The sequence below is a fragment of the Sapajus apella genome, unplaced genomic scaffold, assembly GCF_009761245.1.
Source record: "Sapajus apella isolate SASKATOON/1434 unplaced genomic scaffold, GSC_monkey_1.0 scaffold65, whole genome shotgun sequence".
In the NCBI taxonomy this organism is placed as follows: Eukaryota; Metazoa; Chordata; class Mammalia; order Primates; family Cebidae; genus Sapajus; species Sapajus apella.
The window spans coordinates 6,374,926-6,395,312 of record NW_022437005.1 but is presented as its reverse complement, the minus strand read 5'-3'; the positions used below and the strand labels follow the sequence as shown (position 1 = coordinate 6,395,312).

At 45.3% G+C, this 20,387-nt stretch overlaps 1 protein-coding gene across 2 annotated transcripts in view; it reads right to left on the bottom strand.

Annotated features, from left to right (window-relative positions):
• SLC24A3 (solute carrier family 24 member 3) overlaps positions 1-20,387 on the bottom strand; it is a 503,905-nt gene that overhangs the window by 20,973 nt on the left and 462,545 nt on the right. For both annotated transcript variants that reach the window (XM_032248222.1, XM_032248223.1), the window contains exons 11-15: positions 18,972-19,132; positions 17,940-18,201; positions 9,463-9,629; positions 6,010-6,124; positions 4,238-4,350 (exon numbers count right to left, since the gene is read on the bottom strand). In XM_032248222.1, the coding sequence (XP_032104113.1) occupies positions 4,238-4,350; positions 6,010-6,124; positions 9,463-9,629; positions 17,940-18,201; positions 18,972-19,132 (818 nt within the window). The remainder of the gene's footprint in view (positions 1-4,237; positions 4,351-6,009; positions 6,125-9,462; positions 9,630-17,939; positions 18,202-18,971; positions 19,133-20,387) is intronic.

Below are 20,387 nucleotides of genomic sequence, written 5' to 3'. Positions count from 1 at the left end.
AAGTTTCCCCCAAGAGGACTCTTGTATGACCTGGCTATTGATTATACTAAGCAAGAGTGGTTTCTTCTGCATTTTCCCCTTGACTTCAAGGATAAAGGAGATCTTCAATTTCAAATCTTAATGTGGCTCTTGTACAATTCCAACAGAATGACCTGAGTGACCCAATTATGTCATCTTCAGATGAAAAACATGAATTTGGGCCAAACATCCACTAAAGCCTGAATTTTTGTTTTCATGATGCCACCATGTCAGTAGACGTTGAGGTCTGGAAAGAGTGTCCTTTCACAGCTCTGGGAATTACTGATAGAAGAATAATGTTTAATATTTTGTTCTCTAAAGAGTGTCGGGAGAATGTCAGGAGGAGAGGACAGGAGGGGAGATCAACAGGGGAATGATCTACGGTGTGCCGAATCGAGTTGGAATTTCAGGTCTGATATCCATGTGTACTCAAGAAGATGTCAAAGTTGGTAAGAGAAACTGGTTTGCTTCTGTGGTGAGTTTTAGTTTTGTTTTGAAAGTTTTAAATTTCACCTTCTATGATTGTTCCCTGTAATCCAAATAAAATAAAAAATAACATCATAGATCTGAAGGACATTGAAAGCTTCTCATTCTCTGCTCCTGCGTGTCCCTCCCTCACTGGAGAGTCATCCTGGTGAAAATATGTTATTCAGGGATGAATTTTTCAGGTTGTTTAGAGCCCAGGTATTTTTTTTTCTTCTTTTTGATGCCGATTTTTTTGGCCACTATCTTCTAGTCCTCAACAGAGGGACAAAAAACAGTGGAAATTCAGATATGTCTGATTTTTACTTCCTCATAGCTTTGATAAGAGGTAAATGGGAAAGTTAAACAGGCTGAGGAATAAACCAGATGGACTACCAATGAGTTCATCAGACCCCAGATGATGTTTCCAATTAGATTTAAAAAAAACAAGTTTGATACAATAGGAAGTATAAAAGGCGATGTGTAAAATTGTCTATATAGGATGATCTTAGCTATATAAAGCAACCTAGAGTAAGAAAAATATGTGCTGAAATGGTAGCAATAGTTATCTATGGATTAGACCCTGGGTGATTTTCATTTAATCCTCTAGGGCTGCAGTGTCCAACAGTCAGCTGCAAGCCACATGTGGCTATATGAATTTAAACTAATTGGCCAGACACGGTGGCTCACGCCTGTAATCCCAGCACTTTGGGAGGCCGAGGCAGGCAGATCACTAGAGGTCAGGAGTTCAAGATTAGCCTGGCCAACACGGTGAAACCCCGTCTGTACTAAAAATACAAAAATTAGCTGGATGTGGTGGCAGGCGTCTGTAATCCCAGCTACTTGGGTGGCTGAGGCAGGAGAATCACTTGAACCTGAGAGGTGGAGGTTGCAGTGAGCAGAGATCGTGCCATTGCACTCCACGTGGCAGAGCGAAACTCCACCTCAAAAATAAAATAAAATAATTAAAATTAAATCAAAATCTAAAAACTCAGTTCCTCAGCTGTACCAGCCCCATATCAAGTACTATCAAGCCACAGGCGGCTGGTGGCTACGACATTAGATAATACAACTACAGGACATTTCCATTAATACAAAAAGTTCCATTGGGTAGACACCTCTCCAGAATCTTCCGTAACTTTCTATAAAGTATAAGAATTATTTTTATTAGAAAAAAAGAATAAAGAAAGGTTCAGATAATCCAACAGGAGAAAAACCACAAGAGATTATTTTAGCGCTGGCAAAACTGAATCAAAGTGACTTGCATTTTAAGGAAGCAACAGGACAACTTCAATGAGAGAGTTTAAACAATTGATAATTTACTCTCAGCTTGAGTACAGGAAAGATGTGTTAACTAAAGGGAGATGGTCCACACGTGGTCCTGAAAAAGGAGCTCAAAGAGCCAGGATTGGTCAATATGCCCAGCACAACTTGGGTAGAAGGGGCAGCTCAACCTGTTGCTCTGGTTGAGAGAGAAACCCCATTGTTTGGGCAGATGCATCAGATAACGGCAACTCAACAGCCCGGGAAAAGGTTATCCGGCAGATCCTTCTTGTTTGGTTTCTCCTCTCAACCAGACAGTATGACTGTGTAGACTCCGAGTGTTGACTGCCATCTGCTTCTCTTCCAGGCACAACACTAAACTAATTACCTGGATCCTTCTTGCATCTAAGTGGGTACATGTAAGTTATGCGGACAGGGAATGGGGACAGTTGGAACAGACACTACTTCCAGGCCTCATCAGAAAATGATCTACACAATATTCCATGCCCTTGCCTGCTCTGCTTTCCGTGTAGCTATGGGAGACGGACTTCAACATGGTAGAATCACCAGATGGACCATGCCACAAACCCTGAGTTTCTGCTTGGAAGAGCCCATGGGAGCTGCCAGGATGGGAACATCTGCAGTGGAATTTGAGTGAAAAAACCAAACCCTTGTTGGGCTACTCCAGCGGAATTTTGGGGTTGCTGGTAATGTAGTAGCTAGCAACACTTATTCTAAAAAATGAAACAATGATTTGACTTTCTGTGCGAAAGTTGTTGACTCAGCAGGTCTGGTCATTTAATCCTTGCATGTCTCCAGGAGAGTCCAGAACCACGACTGACCTTTGGCCAACCCCTGAGAATGTGACCCTTTGGATGTTGCAATTGATGGCCTTGGTTTGTACACCAGAAGCAATAGGCCACGCTGTACCAACTTGTCAGGATCATTTAGCAAACTTTATAATGTCTGCCTGGTATCTATGCTGGGTTCTGAGATTCAGGCATCATGCCTGTTCATGCAGCAGAAATGTGCCTACCTGACTAGCCCTCCCCAAAAGCCTCAGCCTCCAGTGGACTTCCCTGGACAGAGACATCTCATGCTTATTCACGGCTAGGGAGAAAGCACGTCCTGTTTGACCCGTTAGGGAAGGAATTGGAAGCCTGCAGGTGACCCCTCTGGGCTTCTTCTGATGCATTTCACTTTCCAGCTGCTCTTATTGCATATCTTGTGCTATAATAAACCTTGGCCATGAATGGAATCTGTGAGTACTCCTGATGAATCACTGAACTAGAGGATGGTCATAGGATGCCCCAAAATAACTCCCACATAAGACATTTCTCCAGGAATATAGAGAACGTATCATCCAAAATAAGCATATGCTTTCTGCACAGCCCTTATATATCTTACCATCTGTTACTACCATCTGCTGACATTCTATCCTAGACATCAAACTCTTGTGAATTTGGCTGATGTGAGTCAATTCACAAGAGTCTGATTGCAAAAGTCTCGCCCTCTGGGCTGCAGCACTCAGCATTATTTGGAATTCTGTGACCCCCCAGTGGGTGATACCCTTTCAGCGGCCAACCTGGTTGGCATCTTTCCAGTGTCTCTCTGACATGAATCACTTAGCCTGTAATAAGGTGAAGCAAGTTCAAGTACACCAGAGTAGGGGTTGGCAACTTATGGTCCATGCGTCAAATTTGGCCCACCAATTGTTTCTGCATAGTCCATGAATGAAGAATGTTTTTTACATATTAAAATGGTTGGAACAAAAATCAAGGCCGGGCGCGGTGGCTCATGCCTATAATCCCAGCACTTTGGGAGGCCGAGGCGGGTGGATCACGAGGTCAAGAGATCGAGACCATCCTCGTCAACATGGTGAAACCCCGTCTCTACTAAAACTACAAAAAATTAGCTGGGCATGGTGGCGCGTGCCTGTAATCCCAGCTACTCAGGAGGCTGAGACAGGAGAATTGCCTGAATCCAGGAGGCGGAGGTTGCGGTGAGCCAAGATCACGCCATTGCACTCCAGCCTGGGTAACAAGACCGAAACTCTGTCTCAAAAAAAAAAAAAAAATCAAAAGAAGTGTAAATATATCACGCCATATAAAAATGATATAAAATTCAAATTTCAGTTTCTATTAGCAAAGCTGTATGGAAACAGCCACGTCTATTTGGTTATTTGTTGTCTATGGCTGTCTTTCTGCTACAGCAGCAGAGCTGAAGAGCTGTATAAGCATCCTCTGGCCCACAAAGCCTAAAATATTTAGTATTTGCCCCTTGACAGAAAAAGTTTGCTGACCCCTGCTCTAAAGTCCTGAATGTCCCTGCAAGCCTGACTGAGGAAGGCCTTTGACAAGGAGAATTTGTTTTCCCGTCGGTATTACGATTTCTTATGCCTCTTTTGCCCCGAGACAAAAGCCCTGTGGCCAAGGCTGTTGAAACAGAGTCCACGTAGCCCTGGATTTCAGAAGTCCTGGAGAAAACCACTTACGTAGGATCCGTAATCCACAGCCAGGGTCTGCAGGGCCCAGGGGAGACCGAGGCCGATCAGGATGTCAAACACGTTGCTCCCAATGGAGTTGGACACGGCCATGTCCCCCATCCCTGCAGGGACAAGAGGTCACTCAAGTGAGGGCAGTGAACCCAGGGGAGTGCAGGGACCCCACATGGGACTCTCCCAAACCTTCAATCTCACAGCCAGAGGGTGGTTTTGCAAGCTCTTTTCCAGGCCATTACCTATGTGAAAGGATGACACCAATTGCAAAACACAGAAACACACGTTCTATTTGAATCATACTTCAAATATGATCACTGATTGAATATAAGTGATTCAGAAAACCAAATACAGTGATATGCTCTGCGGCTGTGTCCCCACAAAATCTCATGCGGGATTGTAGTTCCCAGCGTTGGGGGTGGGGCTTGGCGGGAGGTGATTGGATTCTGGGGGTGGTTTCTTATGAATGGTGTAACAGCATCCTCCTGGTGCACCATCCCCCACTCACTATCACAAAGCCACCATCACTAGCTTTGTGATAGTGAGTGAGATCTCGTGAGATCTGGTTGTTTAAACATGTGTAGCACCTCCCCACTCCTTGCTCCTGCCATGTGAGACATGCCTGCTCCCCGTTCACCTCCCTGGAAGCCCAGTGGAGGCTGCCACGCTTCCTGCACAGCCTGCAGAACCGTCAGCCAGTTAGACCTCTTTTCTGATAAATTACTCAGCCTCAGGTATTTCTTTACAGCAATGTCAGATGCCCTAATACAGACAGTTTCAAGATTCTAGGGATTTTGAGATACCCTTATGGAAAGGAATAAGGTCAACCATTCTAGAAAGTGACTCCCAAGCTCACACCTGCACACTGGGTCATCTTCCAACCTCCCTGCACCGCCTCCAGGCCTTCTTTGGAGTAACTGACCAGGAGTGTAGACATCAGTAAAGCTTTGTGAGGACCGTGAGATAAGTTTTGTAGCTCCACAACACATTTGTTTGAAACAAATGACCTCCAGCATAAATCAGGCCGATGTGTCAGAATGCGTGCTGTGGAAGGGCCTGGCCATCTGGGGCGTCTGGGAAGGTGAGCTGTGAGCTGTGGGCATCTGGGAAGGATCTGTCACACTCTGAAAACTGACCTCTGGCAACTGTCACTGAGAGGGCACTGCACGTGTGTCAGCCTTAGCGATGGGGTCTGTCCTCTCTAAGCCTCAGTTTTCTTATCCGTACAATGGGGATATAATTGTATTTACCTCACAGAGCTGTTGTTTAAATCAAATAAGGTAAGTACATCTACGATGCTTTACTCAGTAAAGGTTAGCTATTAGTTTATTTCCTACTACTTTTCATAAGGGAAGGATGGTGATACAGCCTCCAGAAGGGGCTGTGGGTGCTACCTGGGAAATGCCTTTGCTTTCCTCAAGCGTAGGACCTTCTGGATCATTCCTCTGTTCTTCTGATCTCAGGAAAACTTGCAACCAACATGATATCACCCTCCCTCCTTCCAAATCCTGTTAATTGCCAGGTGGATCCCGCAGGTAGAGCAGTCCTTCCTTCCTTCCTTTTTTCTCTGCCTTCCCTCTTTTCCTTCCTTCCTTCTTTCCTTCCTTCCTTTCCTTCCTCCTTCCTTTCTTCTCTCCCTCCCTCCTTCCTTCTCTTCTCCCTCTCTCCTTTCTCTTCTCCCTCCTGCCTTCCTTCCCTCCCTCCCTCCTTCCCTCCCTTCCTCCCTCTCTTCCTCCTTCCCTCCTTCCCATTGCCAGGGGAAGTCTCACCTTGTCTAGCCACAATGAGGCTGGCCATGCAGTCAGGCACGCTGGTCCCGGCAGCCAGGAAGGTGATCCCCATGATGACATCGGGAATCCCCAGGGTGTAACCGATGATTGTGACCTAGAAGGAGCAGGAAGAGGTGGTGAGCCGAGGGTTACCTCGAGCCCCACCTGCCCATGGTTCCTCTCATGGAGACTCACAATAGGCTACAGTCTGGGCTGCCTCTGTGGGGTGCAATGTCTGCTTTCTGTATCAACACAAAGCGATGAACACTACATGGGTGGTGGCCAGGGCTGCAGGTCAGGGCACAGTGCTGCTACAGGCCATGCTTTCCGACAAAACTCTGGCCTTTTCAGTTGCTCCTTTCAGGTGAGGCGGGTAGTTTGAGAGGGAGGAAATAGAATTCAAATATTGAACTCCCAGAATGGATGGATGCTTTGCTTGGAATTTGAGCATCCATATTAGGGGGCATGTGCAGTGGGAATTTAGAAGAATTGCGAAGGGGCTGGGTTTGACAACACCCATACTTGTCGGAAAGGCATAACTCTAAGGCTGGGCGCAGTGGCTCATGCCTATAATCCTATCACTTTGGGAGGCCAAGGTGAGAGGATTGCTTAAGTTCAAAACTTTGAGACGAGGCTGGACAACATATGAGACCTTGTCTCTACAAAAAATTAAAATTAGCCGGACATGCCCGTGGTCCCAGCTCCTTGAGAGTCTAAGGCAGGAGGATGCTTGAGCCAAGGAGGTTCAGGCTACGATGGGCTGAGATAGCACCACTGTACTCCAGCCTGGGCAGCAGAGTGAGACCCAGTCTAACAATAATAGTAAATAAATAAAATTTAAAAAAAAGAAAAGGAAAAGCTGTAACTAGCATTTTCTTTCCTCTATTTCTTGAAGCTTGGTAGTAATTTGCTGTCCTTGCCAACATCTTCTTTACCATAATAGCTTCATGGAATACTATTCAGCCACAAAAAGAATGAAATTATGTCTTTGCAGCAACATGGATGGACCTGGGGACTATTATCTTAAGTGAAACATCTCAGACACAGAAAGTCAAACTGTACATGTTCTCACTCATAAGTGGGTGCTCATAATGTGTACACTTGGACGTGGGGTGTGGAATGATAGGCAGCGGGGCCTCAGAAAGGTCAGGGGCCCAAATGTTGTGTTTCTGCATCTCACTTTCCTCCCTGGAGATTGAAAGTCAGAAAGCCCAGAGGCCGCCCCAGTTTAAATTCGGCATGGAATGAAGTGGGGTGCATGGAACGAAGTGAGGTGCATGATGAGAAATTACTCAATGGGTACGACGCACATTATCTGGGTCATGGATACACTTGAAGTCAGGACTTCGTCACTTCCATTATGCAATATATCCATGTAACAAATTGCACTTAGACTGTTTAAGTTTATGCAAATTTAGAAAAGGCAAATGTAAGAATGCTTAAAAAAAAAGCAGTTGATGGACATGATGAGGGAGCTAGTGGCGAAAAAAGAGGTAAGTGGAAAAAGAGACACGTTCCCTGCACGTGGGCCCAAGGAGAAGACACTTGCTTGAGCAGAAACTATTAGGTCACTTTAGGATGCCACTTGATCTCCCGGACTTTCCATAAAATTACAGGAAATGCAAACCACATGTTGTAAGGAGCACATTCTTCTCACAGTTCCTTCTGGGCCAGCCCTTCAAAGAGATACCTACACCCGGAACCCTGACTTCACTCCAAGGGCCACAATCGCTCCTTCCCTGTTCAAAGGCTGCGGGGATGTGAGTGAAATCCATGGAGATGCCTGCCTTGCCTCCTTTCAAACCAGAGAATGCAGCTCATTTCTGTTCCGTACTGGGCAGAACTGAACAGAATTTCAGCTGGGGTGGCCGCAGGGCTTTCTGACTCCCAGTCTCCACGGAGAAAAGGAAGCTGCAGAAACACACGCTGTTTCTATTTTGTTGCTCTGGAGCAAATGGAGCTACCGGCATCCTGGCTAAACCCTTGTTTCTCCTTTTTAACCCTCAGCTCAGTCCCTGTAGGACTCTGCAGCTCATCATTTTCATTATCATGTTTGTGGCTGGGTCTGGAGTTCAGGAGAGGGACTGCTCAGGTGCCTGGGACTAGGCCTCCAGCCTCTCCTGGTTCTCTCCCTTACTACTGGCCATTGATGGGGACTTAGAACCTCCGCTGGAGGGAAAGTAAGCAAACAGGAGGTTGAACCTCAGATGAGTCAGGTCAGAAAATCACATAGCACCTTGAGGTCAGGAACAGCCAACACTGCCCCCCAAACCCAGGTAGGAGGTGGCACTTGGTGTATGTGTCAAATTAAAACATCAGAGAATGCAGAATGAGGGAAAACTTCCTGGCTATAAAACTTGGGTTTAAAAAAAAAAGTTTGTGATATTGATGGAAGAGGTGATTATGAATTAGTTGTGTCAGGTTTACAAATTTGCTATCCACGTAACGAAATTGTTCTGGGTATTTTTGGTCCTGCAAAAATATCTTTTTCAGGTCCTCTTTTGTGCACAACCTTCTTTTTAGCTCTTGAGTTTAATTCTCCAACATTTATACTGCATTCTCTCTAACACTCAAGGCAAGACTAATTGGATTTGCATCATTTTGCCATGCCTTCTAATTTCTGTCCAATTCTAATGATTTAGATTTGCTCCCCAGTTAAAAAGTATAGCCATAAATGGGTAATGCAGTCTGGAAGGCTAGGTTTCCTAAAATGACTTTGTTAATGTCAAAGCTACTGAATCAATGTCAATCAACTGTCAGTCAATGTCAATCAACCAATGTCAATCACTGACTCAGTATTTTAGCCCCAGAAGGGACCCTTGTGTGATCATCTAATGCAACGCCTCATTGTCTGGTTGAAGAAACTAAGACCCAGATAGGGACTGACCATCATTTCCCAATTCTTTGTGCCTTTCCTCCATGTCGTTTGTCCTGTGATATGGCTGTTCTTCCCACTGGAGCAGATAGAGTACATTTCCCCCACGCCCCTGATGTGGGGCTTGGCCAGCAAAACATGGGTGGACGTGATGGTAAGTCAGTGCCAGGCGAAGACCCTGGAGGCATCTCGTGTTCCCACGTGCTCTCTTGCATTCTAACGATGCACTGTGAGAAGAGCATACCCCAGGTAGCCTCTGGCCCAGAGAAAATGAGCAGACACATGGAGTAGACATGGACCCCACCTCTGCCTAAATCAAAATGGCCACCCTGAAGCCCGAAACAGAACTGCATAGAAGGTCGCAGCTAAGATTAATCAATCCACAGCCAACCTGAAGACGTGTGAGCAGGAGAATAGATGCCTGCCATTCTAAACTACCGAGCTTAGGAGTGGTTCATTGTGCAGTTTATTGTAGCAATAGTTGACTGGTACAGGTATGGACTGAAACCCTGACTCGTATTCCCCGCTTTTTCCTCTACAGAGATTTAACAGTGCCATAGGGTCCCGACTGCACTCACCATCCACACCATCATGTAGGAGAAGGCTGCGATCCATAGCGTGGAGGAAGCAAACGTCACCATGAACCATTTCTCCCAGCGCGGCTTGTTGCAGTTGGGTACAGTGAAGTATAAGACAAAACTCAGTGGCCAGGTGAATGCCCATTTCACTGTTTCCAGTTTGCCCGCTGGGAAAATGAAAAAGCCCAAAAGAAATAAAAAGAAAAAAATAAAGAACCCCAGTTAGCTTTATTTTTCTGCTCTGTCAAGCCTCTGTACTGCTTTTCCCAGACTTAAACTTTATTATATTGCTCTTTTCCTAAAACACTCAAATGGCTTTCCAGCACCAACGAAACCTGACATACAACACCAAACAGAATTTAAAAAAAAAAAAATGAGTCACTGTCCACCTGCTAGTTAGGTCTCCAAAATGACAGGGTGAATCACTTCCTAGTAATACCAGGCTTGGCGGATGGTTTGGCAGATGTCCAGGTGGGAAAAGAGAGGAGGCTACTCAGGACAAAAAAGAGGTGGAGTGTGTGTAGGTGTGGGGGGTCGAAATAGGGGTGGGGGAACTAGGAAGAACACCAGCGGGGCTTCTGTCTTCCACGTGGCTTGGTAACTAAATTTTCTCCCGGTAATAAAGCGTCAGCGGACGCAGCGCCACCTGGTGGCATTTCCCAGCATCGTCTGTCAGCGCGCCAGAATCTTCAAAGAGGATTTGAAGGCTCTTCCTAGGCCTGTATTGTTACTATCCTGATTAACTGCTCATTCATCTCTAGAAAGAACCGTACATACGTATTTTTATGTATTCCTCAATGCAATCCAGATGCACAGTGTCTCTGCCTTCCACAAAGTTTCCTGTGCCTCTTTCTAGTCAACCCCTCACCTTCTACCACCATGGATAACTGTTTTTACTGTTCTCCAACTTCAAATAAATAAAACCATATAGGATGCTTTAGTGCCTACCTTCTTTTATTCAACATAATGTGCGTGAGGTTCGTTCATGTGTGGTGATGCATTCCTTTTCATTGCTGTGTAGTATTCCATCCTGTGAATGTGCTGTGATTTGTTATCCACATGGCCGTGGGTGGCACTTGTTTGTTGATTGTTTGAGGGTGTTACAAGCCGGGTGATACGATCATTGTTGCACGGGTCTTTTTGTGGGCATGTTTCATCTCTCTTGGACAGAGACCCAGGAGGATTGCTGAGTCATAGGGTGGGTGTTCATTTAACTTCACAAGAAACTGCCAGTTTTCCAAAATGATGGAACCATTTTATATTCCCACCAGAGTTAAGGAGGATTTTTTATAACATTTGAACAGTAATTAAATGTTTAATAAAATGTATTTTATGCGTTTGTACTCGTATCTAGTATTTGCTTCATATATCCTACCAATCTTCAAATAGTTTCTTAAAACTACATAGAAAAATCATCTGACATTATTTCTGGCACCCTCTGGCCTGTCTTAAATGGCCGAGGCACAGCGTCTCTGGGAGGCAGAGGGGTTTCTTATCAGATGGTGCTGGGCTCCGGTCCCTGCTCTGTGGCTTATGAGTTGAAAGACTCAGTTATTTAAATTTTCTATGCCTCAGCTTCTTCCTCTGTGAAAATGTGGATGCAGCAGCACTGAGCTCAGAGTTGCTGGGAGAATTAAATGAGATGATATTGGGAAGAGGGCTAGGGTAACGTGAGCTCACAGGTTTTTCTAGTCAAAATCCTGAGAGTCATTCTTGCTTCTTCCCTTTCCTTTATCCCCCAGAGCCAACCCCGGCCACCTGACAGGGCATTCCCACCACCTCCTCATCCCCACGGCCTCCGCTGGGGCCAGGTTCACCAAGGCCCGGCTGACAACCTCGCTCCCTAGGGGGACTACTGCTCCTATGCCTATCCTACCTCCATCTGTTTGTCACCAGTAGCCAGAGGAAAGAGCCTCAAAAAGCCAAGTGTTCTAGAATCTTCAATTGGCCTTCACTGCCCTTAGAGTCAAACCAGGTTTTCCCACCATGGCCCGTAAGGCACTGCCTGATTTTGCCCCACCTACCACTCTGCCTGCTCACATACTCCCTGGTCTTGCCTTGCCTTCTGTCCTCAGACACTCCAAGCCTTTTCCTGCCTCAAGGCCTTTGCCGTTGCAGGCCTTCTGCCTGGATCTTCTCATGGCAGAACCTGCTCTGTCTTGCAGGCCACTTCACCCTTCAAATGTCACCGAGCCCTCAAATACATCCAGATGTGGCCCTCATCATCTCACTCCTGCTTTTTTAGTACCCAGTTTTATTTGCTTCATGGCAAGTATTTCCTGCCTTAAACCGTCAGGGTTGTTTCCGGTTTTCAGTCTCTCTCAAACTAGAATAAATTCTACGAGAAACAGGCATGTTCTCACTTGTTTACCACCTGATTTTGAAAGGCAGGGATAGTGCAGGACACATGCCACGTTTTCAGCAAACATCAATAACAGTAGTAGCAATCACGTTCTTATGAACAAACTAATCGGACAGACCCAAGAACATTACTTGTTTTTGAGAATCTAAGGTTATCCGACTTGCAAGAACAGAGTAAAGCAAGCAAACAAAAAAATACTAAGAAAGGAGAAGCATTTTGCTATGAGTTGCTATGAATCTTGTTAGCTGTAAGATTTGCAGGTGGTCAGTGAATGGTGACAACATGGAGACTGTGCTTGCCGTGTGAAGCAGGAAGACTGGCTGACAGTTGTTTAGAGAGGGGCTTCTAAATGCTGCAGAATCCAGGATATGGCCAGCTCTCTGGATCCCAAATCCACCCTGGAATTCTGCACATTCCTAAATCCTGCAATGTGCTGATAAGGCATTTACCCATGCGTAACTCCTAAAACCCTCTTAACGGTGTTCCATATGGCTGACGCCCTCACATGGAGAGAGAGGCTTCGTTTAGCTTAAAATACACACCCAATCAAAGATTACAAAGAAACACATGAAGAGGAAGAGAAACGATCTCAATTTGGCTCTTTTACTTTCTTCAGAAAATAAAAAAAGAGGGAAGAAGAAATGAAGTCTGCACTTATGAGTGCAAGGGCTGGAAAATGATATTGATTAGACAAAGCTGCAAGAAGTACAAGTTGGCACCAATGACTTTTGAGTTTTTATCAACTGTTTTAAACCTTTCTGACTGGACGCTGGGAGGCGCTATATCTGGAAAACATCATTTTCAATGACATACATGCTTTATTTAAGTTGTTGCCCCTTGGTAACAATAATCTTAAAAGTAGAAATTCAATGAGCATTATCTGAATCATATATTTAAAGATGATGCAGCAAATATAACAAATATAAGGTGAAATATCAGGTGTTTTTAAAAAATGATTTTGAGGAACAAAGGCAGTCAAATAAAGATCACCAAGATTTTAGCTTGTCTTAATTTCCATTTCTTTTTTCTTTTATTGAGACAAAGTCTCATTCTGTTGCCCAGGCTGGAGTGCAGTGGCTCACTGCAACCTCCGCCTCCCAGATTCAAGCGACTCTCCTGCTTCAGCCTCCCAAGTAGCTGGGATTACAGGTGTGTGCCACCATACCCGGCTAATTTTTCTATTTTCAGTAGAGATGGGGTTTCATCACGTTTGCCAGGCTGGTCTCGAACTCCTGACCTCAGGTGATCCGCACCCCCTTTGACCTGCCAAAGTGCTGGGATTACAAGCATGAGCCACTGCACCAAGCCCTTAATTTCCATTTCTAAATAAAGGGGTTAAAACGGTTTCCTTTCCTCTTTGAGTCAACAGCATTTCTGGACATTTTTCCATCTTCTGCTCTATTACCATTGGGTCCAAATAGAGCAGCAAGGGGGATAGGCTTATTCCTCATTCATTCATTTAATAAATAGTTGTTGAATGCTCTTTATGCCATTGATGCCAGGCACTGCTGCAGGTGCTGGGGGTACACCAATGAATTTAGGGAAAAAAATTCCCTGCCCATGGCCTGATGTGCTGGTGATTACCCAATTTCACATGGGAGCTGAAGTCAGGGGCCTGAACCGGGCCCAAAGTATGATAGTAACCCTTTGAGCTGGACTTGGCTTTAACAAGCAAAAAAACTTGTTTCTAAATTATATTCCTCAGTCAGCTTTTAAGAAAGCTGAACTCTATCGGAGAGAGAAAAAGTTATTGCACAGTATTTTAGACCTAGACCTAAATATATACATTTGTCGACCAGGTGCAGTGGCTCACACCTGTAATCCCAGCACTTTGGGAGGCTGAGGCCGGTGGATCATGAGGTCAGGAGTTCAAGACCAGCCTGGTCAACACAGTGAAACCCCGTCTCTACTAAAAATACAAAAATTAGCTGGGCATGGTGGCATGTGGCCTGTAGTCCCAGCTACTTGGGAGGCTGAGGCAAAAGAATCTCTTGAACCCAGGAGGTGGAGGTTGCAGTGAGCCGAGATTTCACCACTGCACTCCAGCTTGGGCGACAGAGTGAGACGTTGTCTCAAAAAAAAAAAAAAAAAAAAAGACAAAGAAAACAAAACTATAGAAAAAATATAATTTTGCTTTGGAAAAACATACTTATATTTTGGTGTATTTCCTTCTAGTTTTTTTTTTTTCCCATGGAAGTGTGTTTACCTATATATACATGAAAAGGTTTCTTTTACTGTCTGTCACCTGTAGGCTTTCTTCATTCAAGAGACAGTAGCAGCTGCACGTCTATGTGTACATATGTGCGTATACCAAGTGTAGATATGTATACGTAGTATATTACGTGTATACAACCTGTAATATGGTATATACATACAGAAACATAAGTATGTTCATACGCATACAATAGGTTAAGTGTATACAGTATACATGTGCATGGTAATGAATAGGCCTTATCAATCATAAATTGCACACTGTACATATAGGCACATATATGAAGTCGCAAACAGTATTCACATACTCCTAAATAATTACTTTCTTGATAATCATACCCACTATAGTCAAGTCCTGAGAGATGAAAGCACTGTGGCTGGGTGCCGGAAGCACAGGGAACTCACACCTTGCAGGATGACCGTGAGAGGGAAAAATGTCCTCATCATGTGGACAGACCTTTTTCAGGCCACAGGAACTTGATAGGAACCCATCTCAGGGCTCCTGGGACTGACTCTCTGGCTCCTTGAAGCCCTCTGCTGGCCAGAAGTACCCCTCAGGCTTCCCACCCTTAAACTGAGGCCTGCCTGCCCCAGGAAGGGGCCCTGCTGGGGCCCTGCATTCATCCCCTTGCTTTAAAATGGAGCTCCTGAATACAGGCCTGGGATTTCTTAGCAGCTTGTGGAGGGGAAGAGACAGTCGTAATTGGGGGAGCCCACTCTTTTCAAAGGCAGGCCCGGGTTCTGCATCTTAGAAGAACTGGGAAGATCGCTGAGAGCCTCTAGATCTCTCTCTACCCCTTGCTGCTCCAAGTGTGGCACACAGACCAGCAGCATCAGTGTGTGTGGGGGTACTTGTTTAGCAATGCAGACTTGGGCCTCACCCCAAACTTCCTGAACCAGAACGTGCATTTCATTAAGGAAGCCCAGGTGAGAAGGGCTGGTAGGGAAGGACTTGGAATTCTGCTTCCTACCTCGGCAGCCGGGGGCCCTTGAATGACATGGAGATCCCACGGGATGCTTCAACCACACAGAATATCATCTCCTCTCTCCTGCCTGTGCTTCAGGAAGGACACGGGAGGGGATGTGGGGTTCCTGAGCCTCAGGTGCAACATCTGTTGGGGGTGAGATGCCTGCAGCCATGTCTCTGAACACACAGAAGCCCAGAAGGTGTGGCTGGAAGACCTGAGGCTCCGTCATCTGCAACCTGAAGACAGTGAGGCAGAGGGTGACGAGCAGGAGTTTCAAAGACCTTGAAACCCATGCTTAGGTCTCATCCAGGAGAGAAATAAGGAACCAGGGATATGAAGGGGGCAGTCGGTCCCAATCAGTAATGAGGCCCAGGCACAGGGCCAGACTTGGTCTCATCTCACACAAGCATCTTTCATTGTCCCCTGAAGGGGTGCACTTGGGGATTCTGGGCTCCCAAGATGCTAACATAGAATTTGGCCACTTGCAGACCTTCTACTGGCTGGACCATTTCTTTAATTAGTGAAAGAGTTTAGCAAAATAGCATTACTGGAGCTTGGTTATGGCCAGCCAATAGTGGACTCTGAAAACAGAGGTTGAGTAGGTGGAATTCTAGACATGCACCCCTAAGATTCTCAGGGTCTGTGAGTGTCATGAGCTATCAGCCTCGTGGCTCTGCTGCGTTGTATAGCACAGTTTACCTTTTAGAAAGAGAGATTGTGCAGCTGCCTGATCTAGTTGCAAAAGTCCTCAAAAGCAAAACGGGAGCCAGACAGATTAGGAACGATGGTGGGAGGGGCTCCACACATCCAGGTGAAGGTGGAGGGGCTCCATGGCTTTTAGGAAGAGTGGGACGTCCCCAGCTGACAGCCGTCAAGGAGCCGTACAGCCACAAGGAACCACTGCATGGTAATGAATTCTCCCAGGGCCTCTGCAGAGGAATGTACCCTGGCTACATCTTCATTATGGCCTGTGAGACTGAGAACCTAGCTGGACTTCTGACCTACCGAACTGTAAGCTAATCAGGTTGGTATTGTTTTGAGTTGCAAAATATGTGGTGTTTTGTTATGCAGCAATAGGAGATGAATGGAAGGGTTTGCAAGGAGGAGGAAAGGAGTGTTTTGTCCTTTAATCCTTAAGATGTTTTTGTCTTGGTTGATTGGAAAGGTTGCCAAGAAATATATCCAATGGTGGCAAAATGGATAAAGAACCAGTGTACGTTTTTTCTATGAAGATAATCTACTAACAAGTGATAATTTAGCTTTGGGTGGGAGGTGAGGGACCTGGGGGTGTAGGAATCTGGATGAATATTTTCTATTCATTTTGGTAAGTCCTTCATGAGGCTGACATCTTAAGTGCCCTGACTGGGCACAGGGGCGGCTCTGGTTCAAGTTTTCCTTGTTATCCTCTGAACACAGAGAGGAGCTCCCCTGGAGCACAGCAAGACCCTTCATCTGAAATTAACACAGGATTCTGACACTCTCCACCATGTCCTACCATTAAATGGGCTTTCAAGTGGATCAAACGACATTTCCTCAGATAATCCTGCACATTCCAACATCCTGAAGAGGTTCTGCACATGTATACTGAGCCTCACACACTTGACAGTCAATGTGAATTTGACCAGCGTACTCTTCCCTGAAACAGTCAGAAGCTTCTGGAAGGTCCAGCAAATAAGCAGAATTCTTTGGGCTTGGTCCACCTGCTCTGATAATGGGTGGGGTGGGGTAACACAGTTTCTGGAATAACCAAGTTCTTGTTGGAGGTAGCAGTTGGGAGAGGAGGTCACTGCCCTGGTGGCCAAGGTCCTGAGAGCTTCTTCAGGCCTTGGCATCACCAGGGCTGGCCTTGGCAAGACAGCTGTCCTGGCCAGCTGCAATGCGATGGGTGGAGGTGAGTGACGTGCCTCTCCTTTTGTGCACCAAACTGCCTTGCCCACATCGGTCACAGGCATTTCCACCTTCATACCAAAAGTTCTTGCAGAACAGCTAAGTAAGATAAGACCGTCTCCTGAAACCAGCCCAATTGTCCCATAGAACTGATGTTCATAGTTTTTTTGAACTAGTATAGAAACTGACTTTCTCTCAGCTTTAAAACTTGAGAAACTTACATTTGTATTATTTGAGCTCTTTTCTCAGGAAATGGACCGTTAGCCCTCCCAGATGGCAGCAAGGATCTGAAACTCACCAGATCGTGGTGTCTGGACAATGAGGAGTCAGATCTCTCCTTCATCATGATGCCTGATGGATTGATTGTCTACTTCCGGCGGAGTAACCCCTTTTCCTTACCTCTCAAAATTCCTGTTTGCCTTCCCTGCTCTATGAACCCCCAGCTGCAGTTGGTCAGCAAGATGGATTTGAGACTGATCTATCTCCTTGGCTGCAGTACCTGATTAAACCCTTCTTCCCTGGGAATATTTGTTGTCTCAGTGACTGGCTTTCTGTGCCCTGATAAGCAGGACCCAGACCAAATTCTTGCCATTTCAGTAAAACTTCCACAAAACAGTTGGTTAAAGAGCTCACATTTCAACCAACGATCATGGACCTCTGTCTTAGCCATCTTTGAATCTCCTACAACAGAGTCCTGCCCACTGGAGATTTGATATCAAATATCACTTGTTAGTAGATCACTTGTTAGTAGATTATAGAAAAAAATGGTTCTTTATCCATTTTGCCACCATCGGATGTATTTCTTGGCAACCTTTCCCATCAACCAAGACAAAAACATCTTGAGGATTAAATGACAAAACACTCCTTTCCTCCCTTGCAAACCCTTCGATTCATCTTCTCTTGCTGCGTAACAAAATACCACATATTTTGCAGCTCCAATATTCTCATGTTCATACAGAGATTTTAAAAAGTTGAATGGTAAAAAGATCATCTAAGACTCAGTGGCTCAAAATAGCTCCCAACCCCAGCCCAGATATAGAATCTCTTACAGGGGGGGTCGAATGGCGTGTACGGTCCTTCATCATCATCCTCGTCCTCCTCTTCCTCCTCGTCATTCTCATTGTCCTCATTCTCATTCTCTGTTTCGTTGCCAGCCTCAGCTACAACATCGTCCCTCCGTGTCCCGTTCACGCCCCTGTCTGGGGCACTGCTGGGCCCTGTCCCATTCTCCACAGTGTGCTTAATTGGGATTTTGATGGCCACGTCAGATTCCCCATTGGTATAAGCCCTGCTGTTTATCAGTCTTTGTCTCTGGAAAGGGAAAGACACACTCTTATCATGGTCAGAGGGATTGCAAACACCTTACACTCAGAACATGAGCTGTTGGGAATCTTTTCCTGGCAGCTGACGAGATGCTTCCAGAAGACCCTGGACTCAAGTTTTAAGGGGTCTCTCAATGTGATAACCAACTCCAGACAACTTCTAGCAGGGAGAAAAAAGATTAGTATTTTATTACCCATTAGAACTTGCAAATCCCTTTAGAGAAAAATTCCTGTGTCTGGGATGTGCAGTTCCTTGAAACTCTGTGCACTGTGGTGTCATCTTTCTTCCTCAGACTGCAGGAGTCCCTGGGTCCCTATGTGAGAAATCTACACAACTGTGTTTGGACTAGTGTATCAATAAGGCTGCACTCGAGAAAAGGAATTCACAGCAAAGTTCAGGTCAGGGACTCTGGATTACTTTAAACTAAGGTAACCCTTATTTAGCAACGATTTCTGTGCAAGTTCACTTCAGGGGGCTTTATTCAAATGGAAGAACAGAAGAAAAATGTGGGTAAAAGGGAGAAGGAACAGGGGAGTTTTCTATATAAATAGGAGTCAGTCCATGTCTCAACACATGGAGGGAAGAGCAAGGACGAGGTACACAGCTGGCCCAGGGAACTAAGATTGGAAAATGGTTGGGGGATGCTGCAGTGTTAAGCTCTGAGTTAGGTGCTTCTTCTTTCAAACAAGAAACGTTCTCTCTTTCCCAGAGTTTCCCACCCCTGTCCAGTGGTCAGTGGACAGTGCTTTCCCAGGTACCTCATTGATCAACATGCGACTGGCCATGGAGAGCCGGGTCTTGGGGGGAAAGTGGCTGGTGATCATGATTCGAAGGCCAGCCTCAGAGAAGGAAAGCTGGTGTGGGTAGGCCGACAGCAGCTCGTCCACCATGATCACTGACGCTTTGCGGTGGAAATTTGCTAGGGAAATGAAAAACGTAAGGTAAAATAACATTGAGACCTGGAGCAGGAAGGAGGCATTTATTTATTCTTCCTTCCCTTCCTTTCTCTTCCTCCCTCCCTCTCTTCCTCCCTTTTTTTTTCCTCCCATCCATTCATCCATCCATCCACTCATCCACTCTTCTTTATTCCTTCCTTCCTCCCATCCATCCAACTCACCTATCTACCCATCCATCCCCTCTTCTTTCCTTATTCCTTCCATCTATCCATCCTTCCAGCCATCCGTCCATCCATCTGTCCATCCATCCATCCATCCATCCATCCAACCAGGAAGGGTTGCAGTGAGCAAATTTTGAACAAGTGTCAAAATCTCCTTTCCATGGGTGTTAATGGTCAGTCTTTTGAAAGGACTTGAAACAATTTAAGCACCATTCATTGACATGGTAAGAATTAATGATACCGTAATAGAATTCCTCCTGGTCCTCAAAGGCTCCTTTTCCCATCACTCAGATCTGGGGCACAGAGAAGACTCCAAGAACTTTCAGTAACCCTTTATGCCCTTCAAATGTCAGCAATATTCATATTGAGCTGTTAAATGCTACTGAATTGATGTTAGTGCAGTTCTGCACTGGAGCACATGGTAGTGAAATGCACACATTCCCTCAGCCCAGTCTATGAGCAGAGCTGACCAGGGGTGGGGGAATTTTTCACGTTACAGAGAACCTAAGTCAGAAGTGTGCTTGGGACAAATTCTGTGTGATAATTCACTGGGAGGCCTAAATAAAAAGTTGCATGAGGGGCCCAGCTCCGTCTCTATGAATGAGCAGTATGTGCGCACAGCTCAAGGGTACCTGGCTGCGGTCTCTCTTAGTACTAGCTCCTGTTTTCCAAGCCACTAAACCATGAAATGATCTCTGGAAACACTGGCTAATACTAGGTAGCTCTCTTTGGCATATTCCTTTTATGGTTATAAACTATCCAGAAGAGAAAAAACTGAATAAAATCCTCATGTGAAATGGTACTAACCCACCTAAGACATTTGTTAAACATACGTATAATTATTCAGAAAAAATATATCAAATACTTAATTTTGAAAATTTAATAATGATGCAGTGATGTCAGAGATATATTTGGAAATAACCCATAGATGTATTTGAAAATAACCTTTCTAATTTCTTTTTTTCCTTCCTGCAAAGCAACCATATGGGACCAAGAAAAAATAAACTCCCACATTTAAAGAGAAAAGTTTAAAAAGTTAAATAAAAAACACATTCTA